This window comes from Falco punctatus, assembly GCF_963210335.1.
Source record: "Falco punctatus genome assembly, chromosome: 4".
Lineage (NCBI taxonomy): Eukaryota > Metazoa > Chordata > Aves > Falconiformes > Falconidae > Falco > Falco punctatus.
Genome location: NC_137583.1, coordinates 31,947,603 through 31,960,888, shown reverse-complemented (window position 1 = coordinate 31,960,888; position 13,286 = coordinate 31,947,603). Strand labels below are relative to the sequence as shown.

General features: G+C 39.7%; 1 protein-coding gene across 3 annotated transcripts in view; it reads right to left on the bottom strand.

Moving 5' to 3' along the window:
- Positions 1-13,286, bottom strand: part of PRKAR1B (protein kinase cAMP-dependent type I regulatory subunit beta) — a 100,765-nt gene that overhangs the window by 25,686 nt on the left and 61,793 nt on the right. For all 3 annotated transcript variants that reach the window (XM_080382450.1, XM_080382451.1, XM_080382452.1), the window contains exon 7: positions 7,144-7,302. In XM_080382450.1, coding sequence (XP_080238576.1) covers positions 7,144-7,302 — 159 coding nt within the window. The remainder of the gene's footprint in view (positions 1-7,143; positions 7,303-13,286) is intronic.

Below are 13,286 nucleotides of genomic sequence, written 5' to 3'. Positions count from 1 at the left end.
GTTGCTTTCCTCCCTGCAATCGAGTGGAAACGAGACTAGCAAAATTGACAGCTGTGGAAAACCAGATTGGTGGTTTAGTCTGATGGGCTGGGGCACCCAGGGCCAGATGTGGAAAATGCTTTTTAAATGACTTGCGGACACAGATGAATTTTAAGAAGCAGTAATCAGTAGCCATAAGTGACGCCTGACCACAGCTTCAAGTATTTAGAGATGCAGACAAGACCCAGGAAGGTAAGAATTGCAGGCATCCCACCTGGCCCAGAGAGCAAAAGCCCATCACTTCCTACAGGAAAACAGGTGGGTTATGTCTTGGCTAACTAAGCCAAGGCAGCAGCACGGAACCCATGGTGAAGACAAGTGCAAAAGCAAAACTGAAGTGGAAAGAATTAATTAAATGTGCTGTTATCATTTTTTGTATTGTAGCTGTTTCTAGAACCTCAGTGGGACTCCACTTAATGCACAGCTACACTGTCTTAAATATCCCATGTCTCAGAATGATACCACAAAGGTAAGGGAGAACAAGAGCCCAGCGAAGAACCAGTGGTTGAGACTTAGAAGTCCCATTTCCCAGCCCACACACTGAAACTCAAGGTGACCCAACTGATGGCCCATCACTCACCCTGCCGGATGGCTCCATCCAACCCTCCATCTCTCCCAGGGGAGAGAACAACAACCTCCAGGGTGCATGAGCCACCTGGCAGCAGAGCTTCACCTAAGGGTGCCCAGGCTGGCACAGAAGCTTTCTCTGCGTTTTCAGAGCACATGAAGCCGGATCCCAATTGGCACAACCAGATCCCAATTTCTCTTCCAGAAAGGAGAAGCTTGGCTCACCCTCACACACATTGTTTTCACTTGAGCGTCTTTTCCTGCTCAAGATTTCACAAGCAGAGCAAGGGGAAGAGATTTTGAGCTAGCATAAGCTAAAAACAAACCAACAGCAGAAATCTTACAACCAACCAAAGCATGTGCTTATTCCCATCAGTATTATTTATCTTTTTCTCCCTGTGAAAGAGAGAGAACATGCCTACTTCCCACCTTCCTTGATCAGCCTAATATTCCCTTCTAATCCCCTCCCACAGGCATGTCACACCTGACTCCCGATGTCCCTTTTATACTTGTATAAATGTACATATCACCATCATAACTACTGCTCCTACCCTTCAAGTCATTTCTGCAGAACTGTCAGTCGGCACATTCCCTGGGACATGTGCTAATTCTTATGCAATATTTTCATGGATCTTCTAAAAGGAGCAACAAATAAGACAGTAACGATATCTGCAGACTAGGAGATACTGTGAAAGCTTGCCAGAGAAGGAAAATAACAAGGACGGACCTGGAGACATCGAAATGGGAGTAGAAAATAATAGAATGAGCTTCCATTTGGAAAACACAAAAAACACAAAAAAAAATTTGCTAAGAAATGCAAAGAAAAAGATATCTAAAGCACAGATGTTTGATGAACAGAAGAAAACTGGAAAGTTGTAAAGCTGAAAGAGATTTACGGACAGTAGGTGAGACCAGGTATGCAACATCAGACTGCAACAAGAATACAGCCAAGGCTATTCTGGTCTGTATACTCAAAGACATTATCCAGGAATGAAGTTTAGAGGCTACATCTCCATGGCTCAGATGTGACGGCCCCTGGCGTGCTACACTCTGGTTTGGTACTCTCTCCTCCAAAACAGTGCTCCCAAACCACACAGAGCCTGAAGAAATGCTGAAACAGTTGGGGAGAGATGATAAGAAAGGAGCAAAACAAATTCAGCCTGTATATTTTAGCTCAACACTGGGATCACTGGTATGTCATCCTCAGAGCTAGCACGCATTGTTGCAAGGGTTTTAAGTAGACAGTAATAATTATCTACAGATATATGACAGAAAGAGAGGGCAATTAAGTACAGCATAACTTGACATAACTCAAAGTAATAGGGCAAAATGAAGAAAATCTAATTTAAGATCAATATCAAAAGAGTTTTCCCAACGTAGGAATTATTCTCTTGCAGAAAAGTCTCCCAAGGGAAGCAGTAGAAATCTTACTGCTTGAGCCAGATAAAAACAATAGTAAATGTACATGAATAATTCTGCACTGGCAGGGTTCTTGATGACATGTTTTTAAAAGTCTTTATTAATTCTGCTTTTTCTAACCTATTAATATCTTATTTCAATAGTCACTCCTTCTCCTTCTCTCCCCTTTCCTTTGTTCAGTTTCTCCCCAGTTCTGAGCTGTCATGCACAAGCTCATCTTCTGAAAAAATGGTTCCCGCTAACTACGAAGACTCGTTAATATTCTAAGCTGCAGTGCTCCTCCCTGAAACAGTCCCAAGGACAAACGAGACCATTTGCATTTGCCAATCCACTCAGAAAAGAGCTCAAAGCCAGTTTTAGGACCACTACAAATTGCAGCAAGCCTTAAGATTAGCTTGAACAATACACAGGCTAGGAAAAAAGTCCCAGAGATTATAACAGGTCTTGTTGAATAGGGCTGTTGGATCTCTTTTCCAATTGCCCATTCTTCATTCCCCCTGTTTTCTTCCATTTTTTCTTCCCACTCTTCCAGTCTGGTCTCTGTCTTCCCCTCTGCCCACCTCTTTGATTTGCCTCTCCAGCACTCTTCATGTCTTCTTTCTTGCTTCATTTTTTCAGGTGGAGTTGATCGGGTTCTTCCTAGAAATCCTCATCTTCAGTATGACGCCTAACAAATGGCTACTCAAAGTCAAAGCATGGCTCAAGTTTCAAATAAAAAGAGTTATCCTGGCAGGAGGTGCCGGAATGGCCTTCTGGACTGCTTCAGCCCTGTTTAATCCCTCCATAAACCTGATACTGAATGATGATTTGGGTGTTCATTCTTACAGGAGCATGAAAGAAAGAGTCACTGTGCACACTGGCCATGAAAACAAAATAGCCCGCAAGATCCCAGTGCTATATTGCACAGATGTTGGATGGATTGCAGGCTTCAGATTTGCTTTATGTTTTGGCTACCACGCAGCCCACATTTTACGGCAACACAAAGTCTTCCTACTATTTTATAGAAGTAGAAAAAGGCACTAGTTGAAGAACTTGTTCTTAGGTTCAAAGCTGTGAAAAGGTGACAAAATAGCCAAAATAGCATAAATAAAGTGAGGCATAACATTAGGAGCTGACTAACCTTGATTTGTCGTGACTTACATCCCAATATTACAAGTCCCTTTCTGCAAGCATTTTGCCAAATAGGCAAAAAGTACTGTATCCCATGCAACTTCGCTCTCAGAACCAGGTATCTTGGACCATGGGAACTAGAGGATAGTTAAATTATCCTGAATCAAGCCTTCTTAAAGCAGAAATTACAAGCAATTAATACTTCAGATTTCCTTAGTCTGGGAACTGAATCGTCTGGGGGATCAATCTGATGTTGGGATACAGACGTTTGCTTCTCTGGTATTTGTGGTATTTGGTATATTTAGAATACAAATATTGTGCTGCCCTGGGATGTTCCCCGCTCTGTGATGCTCTTGAATCCCAAATGATAAGAAAAGAGCAGCAACATTTCAGCAACTGAATTACATGAGAATCCTATGACAAAAACCCCTTTGCATCCCTCCCAGAAGAATGTAAGCAAATAAATATAGAATATATACACAAATGTGTGAGTGTGTGTGCACACACAGAGAACATACACATAAAAAAATCTGCAATAGAGTGAAAAGTATGCAACTCAGCACAGATAATTTTAGGAAATAAATGGAACACACAGATGGACAGATAATTCGTGAGTGTACTGAGGGGGGAACATGCTGAAGTGGTTTTTTGTAATCCATTTAGCACAATGAATTTCATGGTATAATACGTTGTCAAGAACTGCAGTGAAAGCCAAGCAATTTCACTGCAAATCCTGAAAAGCAAGAATTATCCCAACATTTACAATCACCACAGCTGCTAAAACAAACTTGAATGTGACCTTCAAGTCATCAGGGTACCTAAGCTGAGACAATGAAAGATAAAGAAATATATCTGTTTTAACAAACTTCCTTTGAGACAGGATAAATAATAAATGGATGACAAGTGTAACTAAAAGCCAGCAGGAAATTTTTGCATCAGGCTTTGTCCATCCAAAAAAAGGAAACCCCAAACTCCCAAATCTCCTGAGATGCATTTTATTCATGCCATAAACCAGTCAGGATCAATGAGACACGTAAGTGCAGAAAACAGCATTAAGCAGAAATAAAAACTAGAAATCACTAAATGCAAAGCAAAGAACAAAAATAGAGCCTGCAAGGAGAAATGAGGCAAAGGCAAGTGTCTCATGACAGGATAAAATCTTTTGGGCAAGTGTGGATCTGAAGGCATAACTTGGAAATAAATATTTACAACCTGAATAAAATTTCAACACTAGACTGAGAAAACATGTGGCTGGTCATGGCCGGGAAGGAATGCAGATGAAAGAAAAAACTATCTTGGGTTATGGAGGGGCTTTATCTGACTACAGAAAAAAAATGTATCTTTGGGAGAAAAAGGTCATTGATCTCTTGGACAAAAGTATTTGCAAACAGAAAAAAAAAAAAACTGCTCACTCTCAAGTTTTAAAACCCTCTTAAATGATATATTACAAAAGATATCTTAAATATTATTTCCCCTTATTTAAAGGCAGAAGCATTTCTACATCCAAATATCCAGCAGCTTTCGAGAAACATAAGGTTAGGGGCTAAGCGGCTGAAACCCATGTTTCTGGAATTTAAAGTCAGCTACTACTACATCTTGAAACTGAGTACAGAAAAACCAGCCACATAATGGTGGACTTAGCTTCAAGTATGAAATGCAGCCATTGAAACATGATGTAATTAATTCTTAGGCTTGAGGAAATGTGCAGAGACACTATAACCTGCCCTCACACGAATGTACAAAGACAGATGTCTCATTTCACCTACAGCAATTATCCATGCTGCACCTACAAATAAATGAAAAGATGACAGAATTCACGTAGTCTGGATGGGTAAATTGCATTCACTGTGGACAGCACTTGAAATTGGTCATTTTCTATACCTGCAGCAATTAATTCACTATGCTACCTGAAGTATTTCCTATCTAACTATTGGGAATATTACAATTATACTGTCTCGGTATCTAATGTAATGTAACAGACCACGGATTTTTAATGGCCCCAACAATTAAAAAACACAAGAGAGAGAGGGAGAGAAAACACCCCCATGTTGAGTTAAAGGTCTCATCAACTAGCAGAAACTGAGCTTACTAGGTAAGGTAGAGTGGTCACTGGTTCAGATAATATGTAACTTAATTTGAAAACCACCTAGCAGTACACTAGAATCAAACAGTAGTATAACTGTAATATTCCAAGTTGCATGTATGGCTAAAGCTAGCATTAAAAACGGTGTCTTTTCCACTTGGGAATTGTGCTGGGTTTGGCTGGGATAGAGTTAAACCCTTTTAGTAAAATCCTGTCTCTGTATCAAATATTCATCTTCTGAAGACTGCTATCAGATGGTAATGGACATATGACCAAACTGGAAGCCTCACAGGGTTGAATGATGTTAGGTACCACTATTTTCATCAAGCTAAAACTGAAATTACCTCTAGGCTACAAGGCCTGTGAATCTGTCCTTCAATTCTTTAGTAGCAAGGTTACAGGCAGCTGTAAAAAGCTATGCTTAACAAGCCAAGGAATATGTGGCTTGTCTTGACATTTATTTCCCTCCTACATTCCTTCTCTTTTATACGTTGGATTCTTCCTTGTGGCATGCAGTTTCATCGCACCAGTTATCCCAGACATCCCTTTGTTGCATCCATGCAGGATAAGAGACAAATAAGTTGAATGTGCCTCCTGCGTGTTAGGAAATTCTCCTGGTTTGTGTTTTAGAAGCACCTTGCAGTAAGGTCTCAGTTACTACTTTCTGCTTCCCCACACTGGGAAGCATTCACAACTATTCATCCTGCTTATCCACAAGAGAGAAGACGGTATGCTTCTCATCATTATCCCTCTATTTTGTCTTGGAGTGATCAGGCTGAATATTTTGGGATAGAGTAAATTTCCATCAGATATACTCTCCTAGACGTCAGTGTGATGTTTGTTTATGTGATACAGAACTCAGCCCATGAAATACAGACTGAAAAACAGCAAGGCTTCATACAGACATCCAACAGTCACCACACTATAAATAAAGATCACCCTTAATGCTCAGCTGCTTAAGAACAAATCATTTAAGTTTAAAATCTACTCAATTCTTTTGGTAATTTTTCTGTTATCCATGACATCTACTGGAAATAGAGATGATCTCAAAATGCACACTCCTTTATTATTCTGAGAGCATAGTGTAATTTCCTTCAGATCAGAATGAAACAATGCAGCTTTTAGAGACAAGTCCTATTAGGAAAGAAGCTTTAAATAGAAAGATGTCTGCTAATTATCAAAAAGAAAGGGATATTTAATAGAGAAGCAAGATATGCACATGGACATCGGAAACAAACTAAAAAAATTGTTATGACATTGCTAAAGTTAATTATCTGTCAAAGTTTCCATTATAAACTCACCACTCAAGAACCGACAGCGAATCCATAAGCTAGCACACATCCCAGGTGCCCAGAAGGTCTGTTAAGCTTTGCTGCAGAGATGCGGGAGTTTGGAAGGAGCAGCGTAATGCAGCATAAAGCAGGGACACTGCAGCTACCATCCTGTGATACGTGTGGCTGTGTGCTGGCTAACAAAGACGGAGGGCACAGTCCAACCAAGTTTGTTTGGTTTTTTTTTTAGTAGAGTTGGATTTACTTTGTATTTCCTACCTTGAAGTGTATAATACAAGTCCAGACAAAGCCTTCACATGCAAGGGGCAGTGCTGAAAGACATTCTGAGGTTCACGATAAGGGAAGGATTTGCGTGGCTTCAGTGGGTAACAGAGGCCTCCTGAGGTTTTCATTCATGTCTAATAGGTATGCATAACATTACTCAGTTGCATTTCTGACTCAGCGTCTTGTCCCCTATTCGTGCAGTTCAGTTAATTTAGTTACTCAATGTTATTGTCATGTCTTCTCTCTTTGATGTAGAAACACAGCCTGCACAGCCTTCTATCATCAGTGTACTCTGAACAGAAGCGCTGGCAGTACGAAAGCAAGTAAAAAATATCAACTCCATAAACAAGCCCTTCTCCATAAACTTACCATTAAAATGCGTCTGTAGCTGTCTCTGTCGATGCCCCAGAGCTTGAGATCTGTCTTGGCTTTGACGGTGGCGGCCCGGGGTGTTCCATAGATCAATGCCAGTTCTCCGAAGCTGCCTCCTTCTCCGATGCTGGTGACCCACTCCCCGTTGACATAAACCTACCACAGCACAAGACAAAACAAGAAGCAAAACCAGTTTGGGGACTTAGTTGCAGTTTTCCTCCTACTGCCAGTTACCTAAAAAGCTATTAGCAATTTCCTTTCTGATCATCAACACTGGGGACACACAAGGAAAACAAGAGTATAACAGTTTCTGCAGTTGGTCCCCGAAGAGGGCAACAACCTGCTTTGCAGACAGAATTTCAAGTCATCTTGCTTCAATACAATGACTGTATTTACTCTCTGAGTTTTCAGCTCCCATGGTTAACTGGCATCATGTTTTCCCTCTTGTGTTCAAGGCTCAGACAGCCAACAAGCAGAACTGTCACAACTTTGGCTTTTTATTAAGACTGTCAAACTTGAAAGGAAGGAGATTTGTTGATATGTGTAATGAGGTTCGCTGAAAAGCACCATGGCCATGAAATGAAAAACAGTCAAAACAGGAAAGCAGCTTTTGAAAAGGAGTATTTTCTTCTTCCCTAAGCCTAGCGCATCCAAAACCCATTTAAATATAACTACTGAGACCCCTTTCTCCCTTAGTGAAGACTACTAAGTGCTTTGGACTTCAGAAGCTACATGCAGAATTACCCTTTGTCTTTAACATGAGATCTATAGGACTTACGAAACAGTATTTGACTCATAGATTATTTAGGTAACATATCTTCTCGAAACACGGTATGGATCGATACTGCTGTCACAGTATTTTTCCTGGATGACGTCTAATTTGAGAAGGATTCCTACACTTGAGTGCTATGTAAAACCTTCACTGGAGAAAGGGGGGCTCATGCAGGTGCTCTGTGGGCTGTATTTTCCTCTCTGTTCGTGGACAATACAGCTCATGAGACATACCCGTGTATTCAAAGACTGGTATGGACTGTGTATTCCCCCAGCATGCTAGGAGGCTCGCTGCTGTAAACCTACACAACAAACCCCTTCCCTTCCATAGGAAAGGCTGTGTGCATTTACCCAGTGCAGAATATATCCCAGTGTGTTACAGACCAGTAATAGCAGAAATCAACCAGAATTAATTTGATTTGCTTGGAAGCTCTGTGATGAAAAATAATATGAAGAAAATATGCAGGTATTCTCATCTCAAATAGAAAATTATGGAAAAGGAAAAGGCCACAACCTATTACCAATTACTGAGTAACAGACTAGCAGTTTTTAAAAAATATATGAATTTACAGCCGTGTTCAAGCTGGGCATGAGAAAAGACAGTGATAAAAATAAATGAACTGGGGTCAAAATTCAACAAACTCTCAGCATTAATTTTACTTCTATCTTCATTTTATGATGAAAAGACGTATTACAAACTACAGGTGGAATCAATCTCAATTTATCTTCCCAATATTCAGTTAAGATCTGATCCAGCTCCTACTGAGGCCAGTGAAATGCTGGTGCAGTAGAAGACAAATGAGGCCATGGAGCAGTTCAGCTGATCAAGAGACCTCTTAGGTATCAGCTGAAAAGGAGCAGTATTAGCATCACTGCTGAACTCCAGGCAATATTGTGGCTCTTGGTGTTCCTGGAGCATCTGAGGACTGAGGGGCTGAAATACAAGATAAAAATAATTCCAAACAGGCAGGTGGTAGCAGACTGCCGAGAAAGAGCTCAAGCGGCAAAAACTATAGCTTCATTTCTTTGCCACAACAGAATGAATGTCACGTAGGAGAATATCACACAAGAGAATAACAGCAGCATTTCCTTTCAAACTCTTACACTCACCGCAGAAAGAAAATCTCACAGGACACTGAATCTACTTCTGATTCTCTTCATGATGAAAAAAATAAAAGCACAAAAAGAAGTTTTAGAAAAGCCAGACAAACCCAAGCACTTCCCTGGTGGAACAAGCAAGTAATATTGTGGCTCCTGGATCTTTTTTTGTAAGACAAGCAGGAGAAATGGATGAATAAGATTAGGGTTCTGAAAGACATGTAATTGGAAGGTACAAAAATTATTAAACTCAATTAATCCATTGCAAAATTTTCCAGATACATACTTAAATGTAGCACTACTCCATTTCTGTGGGGATTTCACCAGACGGACCCAGGGTTTACTACAGTTCAATAATTCATGTCCTCAGTAAAGTCTGTCTCAGGGAAGAGACTGATAATTCCAATGAGTTTTGGACCACATCCTGAATGTCAACTGACATTGCATCCTTGACTTTTTCAGCACACCAAAACCACACGTTTCCATACCCTCTTTTGTTGAAAAGTGCAGGTTTTGTTATTGCAGAGGGGTGTGAATTAAAAGTCAGAAACAAATCCATTCCAACGTGTATTTTTTTAAGAAATATGGTGAGACTTCTTATTAAAGCAGTATGCATGATACCATGCAGCCCAGAGAGGGGCTTGGTAAAACTCAAGGTAGAGCAAGTGAAGGATGGACAGTTACTGTTGCACAGTTGTTATAAAGAGAGGCTACTACTGAACTGCTCTAAGACTTCTTTAATTTTGCTGTCTTACTTGACAAAGCTCCCCAAAATGTGTTTGACATCTCACCTGTAAACAATTTATGCAAATGGCTACTCCTCCACCCTAAGGGTGTCAGGTTTAAAGTACTCTGAGGTGAAACCAAATCACTGAGATCTGACAGTCTTTGGGCCCAACAGTCAGTCCCCCAATAAAAATGCCATTTCCAATATCAATCTCCAAAAGAGAAAACAGTTTGAGAATAACTGTTGTATTCTAGGAGGAAAACCATAGCACTTCATTTTCAGCAAAGGCCTAAGTCAACAAAAATATTTTGTCTTCATGATGAAGTTAAAGTGCGTTGATGGCACATTACAAAGCCATTCTGCCCTTTAACAGAGAGATCAGTTCCACTGTGAATCCCTTTAAAATAGATTTTTTTAAAAAGTAGAAAGGAAAGTAGCTCTGTTTGTAAGGTGTGGGAAGCAAAGCTATTTTAGGCTCAGAACAGCTTACGAAAACCAATGTTATACGGCAGCAGCTCAGATGATCTTCTTTATCCTAAAAAATGCTGGGCTGAGGTTTTGGCTCAGGCAGTTTTAGGCACTTGTGAACTCTCACTAAAGTGGTGAGTACATAAATGAATTATTCCTAATTGTTACTTAACCTGCCAGTCACAGATCCGTAAGAGCAGGAACCTCCTTCTTTTGTGCAGCTGAAGAGCAAAGCAGAACTGCAGATGCCTAAATATGACCAAGCCATCAGGACCACCTACCTTCCACAGATCAAAAATACTATTCTATTGTTTTCCACCATGTAGTATGAGCACTGCAGTTTTTGCAGGCTTGAAAATCACACAACTTGGTTCATTTCATTGTTTTTTTTAGGAGGCAAATGGGGAAAATCTCCTGTGAAGAGCAGCAGTTCCTATCTTCATGGAATGTGATATACATAGGCGCTAACTGCGAGAGAAAATGCAATGAGTCACACAATGCTCAATGCAACAGGAATGCATCTTGGCCTCACCCATCTTCGTGTTGTCTAAAGAAGCAGAAAGTAACCTTATCACGACCAGTAATATAGCCACTTTACTCTGAAGGCAGTATATGAACATCTATCTCTCAGCTTCATTAGAGTGAATTTACCTTTACTTTGATTTTGTATTGTTGATTTCAAGTTAACTTTTAGCTTTTTTTTTTTTTTTTTTTTTTTTTTTTTGCTGTCACTTTGTGATCTATGTGGACAATCTAATTTGTTCCAGGCATTGCAACTTTTAGATCTTAAATCTCCTCCCTCGGATCTGTTTGTAATAATTTGTGCTTTGTGTCTCATCAAGCCTTAATATTTGTTATCCAAAAATGAAGATAAGGTTTATTTATTCTTGGAAAAATAAGCAAGCCTTAGACATGAAGCATATTTATATGTGGGTAGTTTTCTCAAATAAAGCCAGTGCTTTATTTATAGTATGAATTTGCTTTTCTTAAATATAAATGTATGAACTTGGAGACTGCCTTGAGAATCCTTAAAAATTCAAGCTGAAAACCTCCAAACTTTAAAATGTTCTGTTTCAAATTTCAAAAAGCATCCTTCTGAAATTAGAAAGATCATTAATGATGGAAGAATTAAAGCAAAAAGCAATCAATGGAATGTAACCATAAAATATAACTGGTTTTAAAATCCAACAGTGTTCTCACATAAACCACCATGTAATTTTCATCTTTGTATACAGAAATTAGACAGTTTGTCTATATATGAATAAGGGTGTCAAGAAGATTTGACATGCAATCAAAAGATTATCTTATCTGTTGTCCACAGTATTAATGTACAGCTCCACATATAGATTTATATGGTAAATACAGAATCTATTTAAGAAAAAATACTGAAAAGTTTTCATTTTGATTTTCACCGTACTACAGTTTGGCTGCTGTTGTTTTACAAGAGGAAAACCTGAGAATGACTGTAGAGAAAGTTGCTGTGACATTAAATAGAATAGGAAGTTGTTGAGTCTAAAAAAAATACATCTGTTTTAAAAGTAGTTGATGGTGCTTTTTAAAGTAAAAAATGTGAGGTTATAAGATTAAAATAATAAACAGGAAATCACTTTTATATTTAGAAATACGGATTAGAGATTTCTGCAAGACACATACTTTAGCAGGTACTTTCAACATCTTTACTGGAAACTATAATTTAAGCTCTGCCAGCTACTTTTTGGCGTACGTTCATATTGCCTGAGCAGAAAAGCTTCCGGTAGACAACTGACCTCTAAGACTTCAAACCTCATACCATCATCTGCCTAGTATAAACGTTACCCATCTGCGGGGACGGGTCACGGGTTAACAGTTCTCCTCAACCCTGAAGTGCTAAGGAGGCAGGCTGCAACTGATAATGCTCTAATGTCCTTTCCCATCCAATGCCAGCTTTGGTCCAAGTACACCTGGTTTGTAGTATGCAGTATATGAGAAGAAACCCTCAGGTTCTCCAAGACCTACCTCTTCTTGATTTCTAAAAACCTTTCTTTTACCTGTGAAAGTTTGTGCCCTTTTCCGTTGGCCCACAGTCCATGCTGAGTATGTTCGCCAACAACAGGGTATCGAGTCTTCTTTGGCTGTCCATATTGATGCCAAGAAGGAAATGTACGTTCATGTACAAAAGAATACTTTATTCTATGCTAATGAAGCTTGTTTATAACCGAAGAAAGTGTAAGAGCTGAGGATAAAGTGTTATTATATTTTAAGATATTTTATTGTACTTCTAATTTGACTCAGATAATTTTTAAGGGAAAATATTAGAATGCTCTCACTTACTCTTTGGGGTGCCTATGCCAAAACTCAAACAGAAAATTACTTTTAAATGTTGCAGCTTTTTAAACTTAAAACATCACACACCAATTTCATTATTCTGGCTTTGTTAGCCGTTTCTGTTTGGTTTTGGTTACTTTGTTAATAGATTATTATTTTTCTTTTCAGTTTCGCCATGATTTTCTTCCAAGGGATGGGAATTTTATGACGGCAATTGCAACCTCCTTTATGTGTATCTTTGCACGTGTATTGAAAATCCAGGTGCTTAAGAGTAAGTTGCTCCTTGAATCCACCAGTCCCGGTATACCTGCCACTTCTGTGCAGATCATGGAAATGATGAAGGCACATAGCCTGGCCAGGGGTTAAAAGTCTCCATGCCTATGCCAACACCAGCTGAACTAGGCAGAAAATGGCTTGAGGCTTTAAGTCTCGGGGTCAACTGTCTGCACTCCAAGTCGCTTTTTTTCTTGGAGAAGGGTGGAAGCATGCCAAAAAAGTCTCTGGCAAGGCTTAAATGAACTGCAGCTTGCTTACTAGCGGTCTGGATTTTTCTTCAGACAATAAGGATTTTAGCACTGCTGCCCAGAAAGTGGAACAACTCTTTCCTGGGGAGTACTATATATATATATACACTATATGCCCCATACCCATGGGGTCTGAGAGGTGCTGCCTTACGCTGGAGCAAGTTACTCTGCACTAACTGCCCTGGTACAGACTTCATGCTGTTGGGGGAAAATGGGCTCACCTCCCTGCAGCTTCCCAGCAAAGGTAG